Source organism: Muntiacus reevesi, chromosome 6 (genome assembly GCF_963930625.1).
Source record: "Muntiacus reevesi chromosome 6, mMunRee1.1, whole genome shotgun sequence".
NCBI lineage: Eukaryota > Metazoa > Chordata > Mammalia > Artiodactyla > Cervidae > Muntiacus > Muntiacus reevesi.
In genome coordinates, this window is record NC_089254.1 from 28,844,917 (window position 1) to 28,863,037 (window position 18,121).

General features: G+C 41.1%; 1 protein-coding gene across 4 annotated transcripts in view; it reads left to right on the forward strand.

Moving 5' to 3' along the window:
- DNAH11 (dynein axonemal heavy chain 11) overlaps positions 1-18,121 on the forward strand; it is a 353,143-nt gene that overhangs the window by 185,316 nt on the left and 149,706 nt on the right. For all 4 annotated transcript variants that reach the window (XM_065938807.1, XM_065938805.1, XM_065938808.1 and 1 more), the window contains 8 exons: positions 1,222-1,387; positions 2,037-2,139; positions 5,321-5,560; positions 7,190-7,351; positions 7,607-7,800; positions 12,139-12,301; positions 13,405-13,528; positions 13,951-14,093. In XM_065938807.1, the coding sequence (XP_065794879.1) occupies positions 1,222-1,387; positions 2,037-2,139; positions 5,321-5,560; positions 7,190-7,351; positions 7,607-7,800; positions 12,139-12,301; positions 13,405-13,528; positions 13,951-14,093 (1,295 nt within the window). The remainder of the gene's footprint in view (positions 1-1,221; positions 1,388-2,036; positions 2,140-5,320; positions 5,561-7,189; positions 7,352-7,606; positions 7,801-12,138; positions 12,302-13,404; positions 13,529-13,950; positions 14,094-18,121) is intronic.

Genomic DNA, 18,121 nt, shown 5'->3' on the forward strand with positions numbered 1-18,121 from the left:
GAAAATTCCATGGACAGAGTCTGACCCTTCAGTTCATGGGTTTGCAAAAGATTTGGACATGACTTAGCGACTAAACCACAAAAACAACAGGCTCTACTTTAAGAGGAGAAGTCTATGGTGGAGAGACCAGTCTCCTTGAGCAATATGTTAGCTGAATAAAATGCTACCCTGGACTAGAGCTTCAGAGGGAAAGACAAAAGGAGGAGATGTGAGGTACCATTTATAGGCTGTGCTTGAACAAATCAGGGACCAGGAAGGAAAGATTAAACTCAGGCTCTGCGTCTGGCTAATTGGGCGAGTGTTAATCCCGTTGGTAGGAGCACAAAAGGCTAAAAAAAGCGATGGGTTGTGAGTGGGGAAGAGGCATGTAAAATTGAGTTTGGGAACAGGCATATTTGATGTTGGCCAAACATACAGTTGTCAATGGCTAACAGGAACTGATGTTCAGCAACCATTTGGAAATGCAGATATGCTGCTTGGAAAAAGGGTTTGTTAACTAACTTGTCATATATTTTTTTTACTTCATTCCTGTTTTCATTTAACAAGTTACTTACTTACTATAGGTGTTATGAGGCATACAGAAATGAACATGACAGAGTTCTTGTCCTCAAGCTATTGATAATTCATTTAGAGAATAGACAAGTGACTAGATACTGCATCTCAGGTCCATACTGTCAAGATTTTCTATATTTGTGATTTCCTCTCAAACATATCAACACAAAGTCAGATAGGCAAGTGAAGAAATGTAACTTGATGTATACACAGGATAATGCCTGCATATAGTATCCTCTTATGTACCCTGTGGCCCAAGAAGAGAGATGTGAGAAATTCTTGACTGTCTGTAGACTCTAGAACAAGGAAGATAAAGAAGGACTTTTTGACAGGTTCTGAGTGGACCAGCAGTGGTTCATGAATGACGGTAAGTACAGGGGAAGAAGGTGTGAAGGTCAGCAGCGAAGGTGTTGTCTCAGATGTGATGGCCAGTGTGCCTTCCTGCTGTAGCTGTGTACTCTGAGAAAGGAGTTAGGATGAGCTCCAGCAGCATATTACATAGAAGGAGGTGAACAGAGACATGTTTCTGGGATTAACCTGGAGAGAGGTGATACTCAAAGCCACAGAATGGATGAAATGGGCAGAGGATGAGAAAAAATGAGAAAAAAGGACTAAACAGAAGTTTACGTTTTTATTTGATTGGTGGACAGAGTTATATATTGGTTTCAGGAATTCTTGAGAAACCTCTAGAGAAGAAAGCTGGTCGTAACTATGGTCCAGAAGGAAATAAAAAGTTGGTTTATTTTATTGACGACATGAATATGCCTGCAGTGGACTCATATGGCACTGTCCAGCCCCACAGTCTGATTCGGCAGCATATTGATTATGGACACTGGTAAGTGATTCTCTGTTTCATTTTCTACTGAAATCTAATTATTATTACTATGGATAAAAATTTCTAAATAGAATCACCCCAATTTCTTCCTCTTCTTAAGAGCATCTTCTGTGATACTTTTTGGGTTTCAGTTTGCTTCCCCTTTTGCTCATCTTAAATGGAATAGATTTTCTTTGCATTGTTGGAAGAATTGGGTTGAAAAGTATCTTAGAAACGTAAACTGTCCAGTTAAAGCTTAACTCCTTAATAAATTAACTCACACTCAAGTTACTTAGGAGAAGCTTGACATTTTCTGTAAGATGTAAACATCTGGTAATGTCTGGGCATCACAGTTGACAGTCCCTGATGTTAAGTAGGGGAAAGCCCCTGGTTTCGCTGTGGGTCTATTTAACCATACTCAAGAGAATCAATAAGCAGCAACAATTCCTATTGACTTAGCTTCATGTGTTGATTCTGGCATCATAGAAGCCATGTAGTCTTCAGTTTTCCAAGCTTTAGTTTTTATCTCTCATATAGGCTAACAAGTTCAACATTATAGAGTGATTATAAAGATCAAAGAAAACAGTTTATGATGAAGTCCTTTATGAACTGGTGGGATTTGTTGTTATTTTGAACTTTAGGATTTAAGTTTCTGTTTTCTATCTTGCAGGTATGACAGACAGAAAGTGATGCTTAAAGAAATCCACAGCTGTCAATATGTTGCCTGCATGAATCCCATGGTGGGCAGTTTCACCATCAGTCCTCGACTACAGGTAGCGTGTCAAGTACTGCTTCCCGCCAAATAGCCCCTGAATGTCATACTCACACATTGTTGATCTTGATTCTTAGTGCTTTGGGGGTTAAGATTAGGATGTATGGTTCTGCTGTACATTTGGTGAAGCATGGAAGCTTATTTTAATTAAAAGAGTTTTTAAGGCAGTTTTTGGTTTACAGAATAATGAGCTGAAAGTACAGAGTCCCCATATATTCCCCCACACCCTGTAACTCATCTGCAAACACCTTGCGGTAGTGTACCGCCTCCACTACAATTGACGAGCCAATATTTATAAATTATCATTAAGTGAGGTGTAAAATTTATGTCAGGGTTCATTTTTTGTGTTACATATCCTGTGGCTTTTGGCAAATGTATAATTACAGGTGTCTGTTATTAAAGTATCACACAGAGTGGTTCACTATCCTAAAAAATTCCCTGTTCTCCACCTGGTCAGCCCTCCCTACCCCCGAATCCCTGGCCACCATTCATCTTTCTCCTGTCTCTATAGTGTTGCCTTTTCCATTGTGTCCTATAGTTAGAATCATATAGTATGTAGCCTCTTCAGACTGGCTTCTTTCCGTTAGCTTAGATATGCATTTAAGGTTCCTTCATGACTTTTCATGTCTTGATAGCTCATTTATTTTTATCACTGAATAATACTCATTGTCTGGATGTCCCTAGTTTGTTTATCCATTTACTTATTTAAGGATGCTTTAAGCAGAAGGTATTAAGAAGGGGTGGCAAGAACACATAGAAGAACTGTACAAAAAAGATCATAATAACCTGGAAACCACGATGGTGTGATCACTCACCTATAGCCAGACATCCTGGAGTGCTAAGTCAAGTGGGCCTTAGGAAGCATAGCTACGAGCAGAGCTAGTGGAGATGATGGAATTCCAGCTGATCTATTTCAAATTCTAAAGTGCTGCACTCAATATGCCAGCAAATTTGGAAAGCTCAGCAGTAGCCACAGGAGTAGAAAAGGTCAGTTTTCATTCCAGTCTCAAAGAAGGGCAGTGCCAAAGAATGTTCAAACTACTGCACAATTGCACTCATTTCACATGCTAGCAAAGTAGTGCTCAAAATCCTCCAAGCTAGGTTTCAACAGTATGTGAACTGAGAGCTTCCAGATGTACAACCTGGATTTAGAAAAGGTAGAGGAACCAGAGATCATTGCCAACAACTATTGGATCACATAAAAAGCAAGAGAAATCCAGAAAAACATCTACTTCTGCTTCATTGACTACACTAAAACCTTTGACTCTGTTGATCACAATAAATTGTGGAAAATTCTTCAGGAGATGGGAAAAGCAGACCACCTTACCTGCCTCCTGACAAACCTATATGCAGTTCAAGAAGCAACAGTTAGAACTGTACATGAAACTACAGACTGATTCCAAATTGGGAAAGGAGTACGTCAAGGCTATATATATATAGAGAGAGAGAGAGAAAGAGAGAGAGAGAGAGAGAGAGTCACCCTGCTTATTTAACTTATATGCAGAGGACATCATGTGAAATACGGGGCTGGATGAAGCACAAGCTGGAATCAAGATTGCTGGGAGAAATATCAATAACCTCACATATGCAGATGACACCACCCTTATGGCAGAAAGTGAAGAGGAACTCAAGAGCCTCTTGATGAAAGTGAAAGAGGGGAGTGAAAAAGCTGGCTTAAAACTCAACATTCAAAAAACTAAGATCATAGCATCTGGTCCCATCACTTCATGACAAATATATGGGGAAACAGTAGAAACAGTGACAGACTTTGTTTTCTTCCAAATAAAGAGCTCCAGAATTACTATGGGCGGTGACTGCAGCCATAAAATTAAAAGATGCTTGCCTCTTGGAAGAAAAGCTATGACAAACCTAGGCAGAATATTAAAAAGCAGAGACTTGACTTTTTCGACAAAGGTCTGTGTAGTCAAAGCTGTAGTTTTCCCGTAGTGATGTCTGAATGTGATAGTTAGACCATATAAAAGGCTGAGCACTGAAGAATTGATGCTTTTAATCTGTGGTGTTGGAGAAGACTCTTGAGAGTCCCTTGGACTGCAAGGAGATCCAACCAGTCCATCCTAAAGGAGATCAGTCCTGGGTGTTTATTGGAAGGACTGATGCTGAAGCTGAAGCTCCAATACTTTGGCCAGCTGATGCGAAGAGTTGAGTCATTGAAAAAGTCCCTGATGCTGGGAAAGATTGAGGGCAGGAGAAGAGGATGACAAAGGATGAGATAGTTGGATGGCATCACCAACTCAACGGACATGAGTTTGAGCAAGCCCTGGGATATGATAAAGGACAGGGAAGCTTAGTGTGCTCCAGGTCATGGGGACACAAAGAGTCAGACACGACTGAGTGAATGAACAACAACAATGGTTGTGTCCAGATTTTGGCAATTAGGAATAAAGCTACAGTAAATACTTATGTGCAGGTTTTCTGAGTGCACGTAAGTTTTTAAATAATAATCGCCACCGCTACCAGTGTACATACAGCAGTCACTGTTGTTCGCTTTTGTGTAGTCAGTGGAGACTCAGCTGGGTGACTCTGCTGACCTAACCTGAGCTTGGTCACACGTTGGGCAGTTAATTGGCAGCTACTCAGGGTGGCTTTGGCTGGAGTGATTGTAATTGGGACAGCATGGCTCTGTGTCATGTGTCTCTCATCCTTGGGTAGGCATGTAGAATTCATTGCAAAGATAGAGCCTTAAGAGAGCTAGTGGAAGCACACAAGCCTTGGACAGTGACTAGCGCCCTGTTACTTCTGTCTCCTCCTGTTGCCTTTTCAAGTCATGAGGGCACTCAGAGCCAGAGTGGAAGGTACTGCCAAGTTACACTGCAGTGGGTATGGATACAGGAAGAGATGAAAAATAAAGTTCCCCTCCCTGTTTTGGTAATCTCCTGGAAAGTAAAAGTGAAAGTGTTAGTTGCTCAGTCATGTCTGACTCTGTGTGACCCCATGGACGATGACCTGCAAGGGTCCTCTGTCCATTGGATTTTCCAGGCAAGAATGCTAGAGTGGGTTGCCATGCCCTTCTCTAGGGGATCTTCCCAGCCCAGGGATTGAACCTGGGTCTCCTGCATTGGCAGACGGATTCTTTACCGTCTGAGCTACCAGAGAAGCCCCAATCTACTGGTGCCATTACATTTTCTATTTTATGCAACTCTCATATTTGTTTTTGTTTTCAGAGACATTTCACAGTGTTTGCAGTCAACTTTCCATCACCGGATGCACTGAACACCATCTACAGCCAGATTCTGCGTTTCCATTTCCAGCAGCAAGCGTTTGGTCCCTCAGTTCTCAGGAGTGGCCCCACTTTGATACAGGCAACAATTGCATTCCATCAGATGATGGCACATACGTTTTTACCCACGGCCATTAAATTCCACTACCTCTTTAATTTGAGAGACTTGTCAAACGTCTTCCAGGTACCTCGATGACTGTGTTATGTGTCTAGAGTGGGGCACTGATTATAATAATATCAATGGGCTTCATTCATAGAACTTAGTCTAAAACTATGCTGCATACTTGAGCATGCATTCTTTCATTTTCTGTAATAAGCTTTATGAATTACGGCTGGTTTATTAATCCCATTTTGTCAATGAAAATAGCAATTCCTCTTAGGTTGATGGAGACTTAGCAATAGACACTAAGGTGGAAATCTTGGCTCCCTATTTCATTGATTCCATATAAATATTTGAGTGTCTCATTTTGTGCAAGTGAAAGGGATAATTTTCATTTTTTAATATTTATGTGATATAATTTTTAAACATACATCAAGAGAAATTATAATTTTTTAAATTCCTATTTTGGTTTGGCATTAACACTTAACTCACTTATCCAGTAAAAGGACAGTGTGAATGTATATGATTTGAAAAGAAAGTTCCAAAGAGAGAATTAAAAACCTTGAAATTTTGAAAATATCCAACTTATATGGCCTGATCAGTAGCGTAAAAGTAACTGAAGAATTATTTATGGCTCAAAGTTCATTTGTGACAGAAGTAGTAAACTGGTGGAATGTGAAAACTTCATGAGACTTCTCTGTCTTTGGCGATTTTTATTTCTTATACTTTTATAACCCTGCTTTCTAAATCACTCCACAGCTGCCTCAAAACTGTCACCACGTTAGGCAAAACCTTTTTCCGAATGTGGATCATTCCTTTTCATCTCGATCTTTCTTGCACCTGCCTGAAAGACTGTGCTCAATTAAATGGTCTTTAAAAGCAGATTTTTGACCATAGGAGGGGAGGGAGGCCAAGAATTGAGAGACCTCTCTGCTCACCATTTATATCCAGTCTGTTGGCTACACCCAACACCACCCAACAATTGTTTAGCCTTTTACAGCTAATTCTCTGTGACTCCCTTGGTTTTGTCCCTAGAGCCCAGAACATGGTGACTTTCCCCATGAGAACTGGGTCTATATGAATCCAAAATATTGAAGAGTAGTGTTGTGAGAAAGTGAAAATCAAAATGTTTTGACTACCCACAAAGTGTGCCTTCAGACAGTGGACTCTGGATCTTATATATTTCATCTTTAAAATGAATGAATTAGATTAAAGGACATCACAGGATTTTAGAATAAAATATATTACTGTCCTATGACTTTCATGTTAGCTGGTTTTAGAAACTGATTTCCCTGAAGACAGTAGGTACACGTTCTCAGATCAGATATTTAGTTCCTGGGCTGACTCTTGAAATACAGCCTTAGCTCATTTCTGGAAATAGGCATAATGGTAGTTAATTCTTTAATAGACTTCCCTGGTGGCTCAGTTGGTAAAGTGTCTGCCTGCAATGCAGGTTCAATCCCTGCGTTGGGAAGATTCCCTGGAGAAGGAAATGGCAACCCATTCTTTAACCCCTTTTATTGTACAGTTGATTGTTTAAATGTTGCTTATCAGAGACTACAACTACTGATATGTAATACTATTTATAACCCTTCTTGTAACTCAGTAAATTGCTAAATTCAGAATGCAGTCAAAGAATATGTTAAAAGAAAGTATTATCTTGGAATGTCATCATCTTCTGAATTTTTAATTTTTTCCCCTCTTGTCTTTTAGGGGATTTTGTTCACCTCTCCTGAGTGTTTAAAGTGTCCAAATGATTTAATACGCTTGTGGCTTCACGAATCTTCTCGTGTTTATGGAGACAAACTAATAGACACAAAGGACTGTGATTTGTTTCATAAAAAACTGCTGGAAACTGCTAATAAATACTTTGAAGTAAGCAAATGAATTCCAAAGGTCACTATGTGCTGTGGCACTATTGGCTTTTGGGCAGAAATGGGATAAGGATGTGAATGAATTGTATATATGATTACCTTGCTGAAACAGCTGTGATTCCAGATCTGTACAGTGGAAGATGACATCCACCCATGGGTTGATTTACAAGCTTTTCCCTGGACCGGTCACTCTGCCTCCAGAGGAATCATTTCTGGAGATTGACATGACTGTATTTTTCACTTCCTCCTCCTACAGGGTGTAGATAGCCATGTGCTGCTTCGACAGCCCCTCATCTATTGCCATTTTGCTAATGGCGGCCAAGACCCGTGCTACATGCCAGTGAAGGACTGGGAGGTACTGAAGACATCTCTTACGGAAGCACTGGATGACTACAATGAACTCAATGCCGCCATGCACCTCGTTTTGTTTGAAGACGCCATGCAACATGTGTGAGTTGATGGGCTGTGATGCTTTTGCACAAAGTAAAAATGGCTGGGTGTCCACAGTTGTTGTTATTCAGTAGATCTTACTGGACACTCTGAACTATCAGTTGTTTGTTTTTGTTTTTGTTTTTTTGTTTGTCTTTTGGGATTTTTTTAACTATCAGTTCTTGTTTGCCATACAGTATAAAGCTAAGTTTCTCCATGAAATTTATATAATATTGAAACTCAATGTTACCTCAAAAAATGAAAAGAAAAACTTAATTGAGAACACAAGATAAAAAAGACAAGACACAGCCCTCTTCTATGACATAAATATGTCACATACATACCTGTAAGTACAGCCACTTATCATGTCATAAGCAAAAGGCAACTTGTAGAAGACCTCAAGAATGTACATGTGTAGGAAGGAAATTGAATTCTACACTAGAAAATTGATAACCTGAGTTAGGTAAGAAAGTTATCTTTTGCAAAAAGTCCTTCCAGTCCCCATAGCTTCTGTAACTATAAATGTATGGACCTAATTCAGAGAAGGTCACTAAGCTTGCGTTCAACAAATTACAAGAATGTCAAACACAATTCTTTGTATAATAGTAGATAATTTTTATATAAATAAATAAATGATAATAGGTTTAGGTGTCACGGATCCATTAAAAGACTATTGTCTATATGAATTATGTCACAATGTCTTGTATAGGTATACTATTTTTTGAAGTGCCATGAGAAACCATAATTTCATGTTATTTCACTTGTACCTCTGTTAGGGAAGAGTATGAAGAAAGAGGAAGGTAAGTGACTTGTTCAAAGTTTTAAAGTTCATAAGTGGCAGAGACAGGACGAACTCACGCTGATTTTCCTTGGTTAAGAATATTTATTGAGTGCCAGCTGAGTGCCAAACAGGAACATTGCCAGCCTATTCAGTGTGTGTGTGTGTGTGCGCACGTGCTGCGCAGGCGTGTCTGACTCTTTGTGACCCCACGGACCGTAGCTCGCTAGGCTCCTCTGTCCACGGGATTCTCCAGGCAAGAATGCTGGAGTGGGTTGCCATAGCCTTAGGAAAAAATATGAAGAAAGAGGAAGGTAAGTAACTTGTTCAAAATCTTAAAACTTTGTAAGTGGCAGAGACAGAATGGACTCAAGCTGATTTTCCTTGGTTAAGAATGTTCATTGAAAAAAAAAAAAAAAAAACTCTGGTGAAAAAAAAAAAAAGAATGTTCATTGAGTGCCTACTGAGTATCAAACAGAAACATTGCCAGCCTATTTAGTACTTATGTGCAAGTTTAGGAAGAAAAAAGGGAAGGGCATGTTTTCTGGGCAGAAAACTAGAAGGCCCCTTTGCTGATGTAGTGTGACTGAGCAGGCTGTCACCTCCTGGCTTGGGTGCCTTTGCTGTGCACAGATTGTGCGACCGTCCGTGACGCCCTGCTGTCAGACATTGCCCAAGTACTGGGAAGACAGCAGCAAACAAGATAATCCAGTTATTTCTCTAATCGAGCTTATGTTTTAGTGATCCCATGGGATGTTTATAAGGATATGAACAAATAAGCAAGTGAGGAACATGGCAGAAAGTGATACATCCTGCTGAGGAATAAAATCTATTGATTCTGAGCAATAAACATGTGAATTCCCAAAGAGGGACTGGATATCTCTATGAGGAGGTGACATTTAAGGTGAGACTGAAGTGATATGCAGGAGCTCAGCCTGGAAGGATCTGGAGGAAGACTGCTTGAGCTGTGGGCAGATTTCATGTGGCCCCTAGGCTGAATGTTCAAAAGCAAAAAGAGGGTCATTGTGGCTGCAGCATGGAGAAGCGGGGAGAAGGGTATATGGCAAGGTGGGGAGGTGGACACAGGCCTCAGGTGTACAGGGTGTTTTCTTGTAACCAGAGGAAATGGGGGTTTATTTCTTTCTAAGTGCAGTGAGAAGTTCCGGGTCAGAGTTTAGCACGGGAACGACAGGGTTGGTTGAGTAGTCTGAACAGCTGGCCGCTGCTGCTGCTGCATGGGAGGTCGATGGCACCTCCCCTTCCTATCCTGCTTCCCGGTAACTGTCATTTCTCACTGGCTCTACTGGTGTGCTGGAGCTGCTCTGATGAAACACTGCGAACTGGGCAGTTTAGAAAAACAGATATTTATTGTCTCACAGTTCTGAAGGCAAGAAGCCTGAAATCGAGATGTCGAAAGGGCCATGCGCCCTCAAGAAGGTGCTGGGGAGAGTCTGCCCCAGCATTCTTTCCTTGCTTCTGGAAGTTCCTTGTGTTGTGACAGCCTGAGTTCAGTCAGCACGTGACTTTCTCCCTTTGTGTGTGTCTTTATCCAAATTTCTCCTTTTTATAAGGATACCAGTCATATTGGATACACCCTACTCCTCTATGACCTTATTGTAACCAATTTCTTCAATCACTCTTATTTCCTAAAAAGTCTATATTCTCAGGTACTGGTGGTTAGGGCTTCACTATATGCATTTGGGGGAATGCCATTCAGTTAATAATGCTGGGTTTTCTAACAAGTGATACTTGGGCAAAGATTAAAATAATGAAATAAGTCAAGAAAGAAGGAAGTATGTGAAGAATGCAATTCAAACAGACCCAAGAAAGGTGGACAATTTGATTTTTAGAAGAGTCACTCCTTAAAATGTTGAGCCCAAGTGCCTAAGAAAAACTTGGGAGGCTTCCCTATCATCATTTATTATAAGCTTCCTACATATTGATTGTTTTATGGATCCCTTTGCAGTGACAGTCCTCTGATTAGCAGACAAAGGAAGCTTCCGTTAGAATCTCTGAGCATGGTGAAAAGTGAGTTATTAGTAATGCTATTTCTGGTTAGGTTAATGTACGCTGGCCGTCTGTCATGGCTCATGTGGAAGAGATGTCTTGTTAGCACTGGGGAGTTGTCTCCTGTAATCCTTCAACACAGAGTTCTCAGTGACCTATAGGGAAAAGCTGGTACTTTGATTAGGGATTGTGAGCTAGAAACTGATTTACTCCACGTCAGAGATGATTCCAGTGTGTCCTTGAACATAGTAGAAAGAGACTTTGCCACTTACAGACTGTCGATGCAGACCTCAAAGCACACGTTAAAATGAAACGAAAACCCTGCCTTGTAACTTGGGGTTTCACTCAAGAGATTACTAGAGTAATCTCACAGCTTTGCCAAGGTGGTTTTATCGTGTGGTCATGTGAAGTAAAATTTAATGCGGTGGCTGAGCTTGGAAAAATAACCTGTCTTTTCAGTTATTGAATGTTTTTAGGAAATGATTGTGTGTGCTGGTCCAAGTATAAGTGATCCCAACTTAATTCTTTCAAAAAGTACTCTTAAAAAAAAAGTATGTTAAAGATTGTTTGGATTGTTCACAGCTTAAATTCATCTCAGGAAAGCAACCGAGAGCAAATACAGTAGTCTTTTTTTTTTTTTTTTTTTTTAATTTTTTTGCATTTGGGCTTCCATATGCTTATATTGGGGGCTTCCCTGGTGGCTCAGCAGTAAGGCACCCACCTGCCATCCAGGAGATGCAGGTCCCATCCCTGAGTTTGGAAGATCCCCTTGAGGAGGGCATGGCCACCCACTCCAGTATTCTTGCCTAGAGAATCCTGTGGACAGAGAAGCCTAGTGGGCTATAGTCCCTGGGGTTGCAAAGAGTTGGACACCACTGAAGCAGCTGAGCACATGCTTATGTTGATCATGTTAAAGCCAACTTACTCCTAGCTGTAGATGTAACAATAATATCAGTAGGATAAGCACTCAGAACCTCTTTGATATTACAGAAAAAGGGATTACTTGACTTTGCTGGAGATTTAACTCTTGGATTCTAACACTTTCTGAGAATGTTTTAGACTGCTCAAGGCAAGAGGAAAGCTTTCATGCAAGGGAGATAAGAATCATGTAAAAAAGGCAAGTGTTTAAAATACATGAAGTAAATGACATGTGAGGTGTTTGTTGCTCTGAAGAAATCAGTTCTTCCCAAAGTAATTCTATAGTAAAGTTTCTGGCACAAAGACATTTTCCCTGTGATATCCTCATACATGGATACTGGTGTGACGTTAGGATCTTTCTTGCTAATCAGGAAAATGTGATGCTTTGATGCAAGGCCTTGTCTTCATTTTCTGCCTTCTTTTGGGGGAGAGTAACACAGCAGTGGGAGTATACATGTCGTTGGCCAGGACGGTTTTTTAGGCAAGTGATTAGGGGGCAGATGCAGGCAGCATCTTTTTGTTTGGGAAACAGAAGAACAAGGACTGAAAGTCTGAAATAAAAATTGGAGTTTAGTATCTAAATATCTGAAAAATTGAACCAGCATAGCCCTGGGGCCCACTGGGTGTCATCTACTGGGGGTACTCTCTCTCCCCAGGTGTCGCATCAGCCGCATCCTGCAGTCGCCTCAGGGTTATGCGCTCTTGATTGGAGTGGGTGGCAGTGGCAAGCAGAGCCTGGCCCGTCTGGCAGCTCACCTTTGCAGCCTTGAGGTCTTCCAGATCACTCTGACCCAAGGCTTCGGGGTCCAGGAACTTCGGGTAAGTCTGGTGATGGGCAGCCCCATGCCCCTTCTGCCCCATAAAGGTGCTCCAGTCAAGCCTGGAGGCGGGTAAGCTCTTTAGAGGATTTCGTTGGCTGTTTCTCCTTCATGGATTTCCCTGGTGGCTCAGACAGTAAAGAAACTGCCTGCAGTGCAGGAGACCTGGGTTTGATCCCTGGGTCCGGAAGATCCCCTGGAGGAGGAAATGGCAACCCATTCCAGTATTCTTGCCTGGAGAATCCCCATGGACAAAGGAGCCTGACGGGCTACAGTCCATAGGGTCGCAAAGAGTCAGACATGACTGAGGGACTAACACTTTAACTTTCTCCTTCATTGTCGAATTAATAATAGTAAACTGCTACCAACATTTTATATGTGTATAAGCCTGTCAAACTTGCTCAGAAAACATTTTATTAAATACTTGCCTACACAAATATGTTTTTCTTTTGTACTGACCATACCATAATCAGCAGTATTCATACACCAATATGATGGAGCGGGGGGCGGCAGGGAATCCTTTTTTTTTTTTAACAAGTGCATAGAGATTTTTTCCACTTTGTATCAGATTGTGAAAATATGGGGATGCAGTCAAGAAACCCTGACATGTTTTTTAAAATTTTACTTTTAAATCACAACAGTACTTATAAAATAGTACTTGGAGTTTGTGGCAAGTGCTATTTTAAAGCAAACAACAAACCACTTGCTTTCAGTATTACTAAATAAAACTAGTAAACTCTTAAGTCACCGAACAATGAAGTAGACAGTTGTTAAAATGAGTCAAAACCTTCTTTTCACTGTGTTGCTTGACAAAATCATTACTGAATTCACTTTTGCGTGAATAGAAGGGAGTTTGTCAGGAGCCTGTTTGCATCTTGGGCTCCGTGAAGCCTGAACATGGCACTCATCATTATGTGCCAGAAATGGAGCTGATGTCATAGTGTTTGCCCCCCCAGGAAGAGTCACCAAGAGGAAAGAACGTATAAACAGGGGGAAAGGACGGCACCCAGCCCTCCCGCTGTAGCGTCTCAGTTCTCCCCACCCCTCATCAACAGCGCACCAGCATGTTCACACAGTGTGAGTGATGGCCTCTGTTCCTTACAGGTAGATCTTGCCAATCTGTACATCAGAACCGGAGCCAAGAACATGCCCACCGCGTTCCTGCTGACAGATGCCCAGGTTCTAGATGAGAGCTTTCTTGTACTGATTAATGACTTGCTGGCATCAGGTGATTAAACCAACACATTCCATGAAAGATCTTCCCCAAAGACAAATGATCTGTGGTTTCAGTGAACTTTAAATAGAGATAATTTGTCTTTGAGATGTTTGTCAGGGCATTCTTTGGAGAGAAACATATAAACCTAACTAATTTGAAGTGTATCGCTTTCTTAGTCTGCTTATGATGTGAGAGGCCTTGCAGAGGCCTTCAGTGAAGTAAATGTTATTCCTGCCTGTGCAAGTTTAGTGGGTGGGTTTGTCATAGCTTGTCATCACTGTGTTGTGTCTTATAAATACAAAAAAAAAATTGCATTTCTTATTTTAAACTCTTATCATTAAAGCTGAACTTTGTATTAGAAAGCATTTTAAGTCATATCTAAAATATGAATCATAGCAATCTTTTAATGATTCTACTCATTCCTTTGGGGGCAGGGGAAATTCCTGATCTGTTCAGTGATGAAGATGTAGACAAGATAATTTCTGGAATTCGTAATGAAGTTCGTGGTCTGGGCATGGTGGACTCCAGAGAAAACTGTTGGAAATTCTTTTTGGCCCGAGTGCAACTACAACTCAAAGTAAGAAACACTTGCTTTCCTTGCATTTAGTTAAACATGCTGTTTCAACTCTGATATGGTTCTGTTTGGGAATTCATATGACAAGTTTGATACATTTTGTAAGGACATCCAGTCATTCAGTGTAAAAGGCCATTTGCCTCTTTCCTCGAGTGTTTGGAGGGCACCTTCTTCAAGTTTCCTGTGATGCTGGTTCCCTACAAGGCCTTGTTCTAAGCAGATTGAGCACCTGAGTGAGCTGGACATGGTGTCTGTCCTTGAAGAGCTTACGCTGTTACAGGAAACGAGACATCACAAATAAGTATAGCCAGCTGATTCCAGAGGAGTTCAGCATCGTTTCTAAAGCCATTAGGCCTCCTGGAGAAAGTGGTGCGCTGTGTGTCAGGTATGGCTTGGAATTCCTGGGGATGCCGTGGGTTGGGGAAGAGTTTCCAGGGAGAGGAAATAGCGTTTAGAAGAGTTAAGAGTAGACTGCATGGTGTATGTTTGGAGAAACCACAAATAGGACTAAATCAGGGGTCCCCACCTCCAGGATCTAATGCCTGATGATCTGAGGTGAACTGATGTAATAAAAATGGGGGAAAAGTACACAGTGAATGTAATGCACTTGAATCATCCTGAAACCATCCTCCACTCCCTGGTCCATTGAAAAATTGTCTTCCACAAAACCAGTCCCCGATGGCAAAAGGGTTGGGGACTACTGCTCTAAATGACTGGGACGTAGAGTTCTTATTGGAAGAAACAGGTGGATCAGGCTGGGAAAGTTAATTGGGGTGAGTTAAGGGTGGATCTTCCCTCATAGCTCAGTTGGTAAAGAATCCACTTGGAATGCAGGAGACCTGGGTTCAGTTCCTGAGTCCAGAAGATCCTCTGGAGAAGGAAATGGCAACCCACTGCAGTATCCTTGCCTGTAGAATCCCATGGACAGAGGAGCCTGCCAGGTTACAGTCCACGGTGTCACAGGAGTCGGACACGACTTAGTGACTAAACCACAAGTGTTTTGTAAATCGTTAAAGGAGCAGAGGAAGAGTTTGAGTTGAGGAAGTGATACTAGGTTAGTACTTCAGGGCAAGTAGTTGAGGCCTGTCACTCAGATGATCTGAGGTTCAATCCAGAGCTCCTCCACAGAGACAACTCCATGCCCTAGTGTAGGCTCAGAGATGTAATGTAACCAAGGAACAGCAGCGAGAAGGATGAAGTGTTAGAACAAGAAACCTCGCCACGCTCATGGCAGACAGCCAATTGAAAATGCTAGTGTGGAAAATTCAGTCTTCCTAAATAAGGACTGTGAAGATAGCTGAGCGCCGAAGAATTGATGCTTTTGAACTGTGGCGTTGGAGAAGACTCTTGAGAGTCCCTTGGACTGCAAGGAGATCCAACCAGTCCATCCTAAGGGAGATCAGTCCTGGGTGTGCATTGGAAGGACTGATGCTGAAGCTGAAACTCCAATGCTTTGGCCACCTGATGCGAAGAGTTGACTCATTTGAAAAGACCCTGATGCTGGGAGGGATTGGGGGCAGGAGGAGAAGGGGACAACAGAGGATGAGATGCCTGGATGGCATCACCGACTCAATGGACATGAGTTTGAGTTAAGTCCCGTAGTTGGTGATGGACAGGGAGGCCTGGCGTGCTGCGATTCATGGGGTTGCAGAGAGTGGGACATGACTGAGTGACTGAACTGAACTGTTGTTGTCTAAGCCTTTTCATCATCACCTTTTTCAGTATGCACCTTGGTACTAGCTAGAATATATTTTGGAGTTAGATATGAATCATTTTTCCTTGTTGTCACAGGATTACTAGTTGGATAATTTATCTCTTCCCTATGAAAATGAGCAGCAGGGTTTTTTTAGTTTTTAAATGCTAAGGAGGAATAAGATCTCTGCCTTGAATATTTTGCTTCCTTCTGGGCCTTGTCACTTAGCTTGCTACCTCATGAGGAAGGTTAATGGTCAGTGCCTTGACCTGAGGGAGAAACAGTGTAGTGAAGAAATAGGTCTCCTTTCATCTAGAAAACCACAGCTTCCTTCTCTTCATCCCTATGTATTACCCTCAAATCCTTGGAATTTTTTTTTTTAAGAATAATGGATTTCTGTGTGTCAGTGTCGTATTAAGTATATCCTGATATTCAGCAGCATGTGCTAAAGACTCAGAGTTTCTGATGAGCTGATATTTCCTTTGCGTGTGTTCCTTGCTGGGCAACACGGGAAGCTGGGTGTGCAACAAGGGTTGATGAGCCCACCTGTCAGGTCAGGCTGCATGATGTGACATTGCCACCCCATTACCCATGTTCACCACCGAAAGTCGCTTCCTATTCAGAATGCAGGGGCAGTGAGAACCTGTTGGCCTGTGAAACATGACCTCTGACTCCCGCAGGGCAGTGCACGTTAATGATGTGTGTCCTTGGATGGGCTGAAGCAAACCAGTGAATCAATGTCAGATGCCCCCTCTCCTTCACATTTGTGTATGTGCATCTGTTCCCACGTCATTCTCATCTTACACCTGGAGTGGAGTACTCTTGGTCTCTTCTGCTAACTTTAGTTAAACGTGAAAACTCTTCTTTCTTGTCTTCCTTCCTGGCTATCTGATGGCCTAGGGAAAAGAACACTTGGTGTATGTAGCTGCCCCTGATTTTTTCACAAGATTTTGGATATCTGTTCAGTTATTCACTATCTATGGGTGTGTGTGTATAGTTTTTACTTTCTCCATATGGTTTTGTATATTTAAATTATATATTTACTTCCCCGGTATATATGTGTGTGTGTGTGTGTGTGTGTGTGTATACATGTTATATTGTTATATATACTACCCTTGTGGCTCAGTGGTAAAGAACCTATTGCAATGCAGGAGACGTGGGTTTGATCCCTGGGTCGGGAATATCCCCTGGAGCCTGGCAAAGGAACTGAACCCACTCCAGTATTCTGGCCTAGGAAATCCCGTGGACAGAGGAACCTGGTGGGCAGTTATCCATGGGGTCACAAAGAGTCAGACACGACTTAGTAAACAAAGACAAATATATGTTATGTACATGTGTGTATACATGTATGTATATAGAGAGAAGAGATTCATTTTTTATAAGAAGCATATGTTCGTTATAAAGAATTTTAAAAATACAGAACCATATGAAGAAAGTAAAAACTATGCTTAGTTATGTTATCTAGAGATAATGACTGAAAACATATTGGTTTATTTTCTTTCAACTTTCTATGTGTATAGACATACATACAAAGTATTTATTCAGAATTAATTCTTTTTTCCACATCTCTATTTTCTCTACCTCTCTCTTTGCCATTTTGTTTCAAAATCTCCCACAGGGAAAAAAATAGCAAATGATTTTAAGAATTTGGGGTATGGGGTGAACTGTTTAACTCAAATGCACTTTATTTTCAATAACTGTTTGAACCCTTTATCCAGTTATACCCTTTGCCAATTCCCTCTTGGTTTGTTAGAATTTTTTGTTGATTTATGGGAGCTCTTTATATAACTTAATGTTAAATATATGTAACTTTTTTCTTAATGGATTTGCTTTTTAGGAAACATTTTCATACTCTGTGGTTATGAAAATACTATTCTGAATTTTCTTTAAATTAATCTATAGTTTCTTTAACGTTTAGTCCTGGTTACTTTTTGCAGTATAAGGTGGCCTTTCTTTTTCTCCCCCAAATTTCCCAACACCACTTATAATCTTTCATTATAATCAATTTGAAATGCTACCTGTACCATATGTTAAATGCCTAAAAGTGGGATTTGCCAGCATCAATGGCACTTATTCTTAGAACTTCCTGTGTACAGAATGTCAGCAAAAGTGTGACCACTCTGCTAACAGAGAAGCACAGATCACAAGAAAGAAACCTTAATGGGTCCTTCAAATATGGACCCCTCGAGTAGATGTTCAGGTATCTGCATCTGATGTTCTGTTTTTTTTAATATAAATTTATTTATTTTAATTGGAGGCTAATTACTTTACAATATTGTATTGGTTTTGCCATACATTGACATGAATCCGCCACGGGTGTACATGTATTCCTCATCCT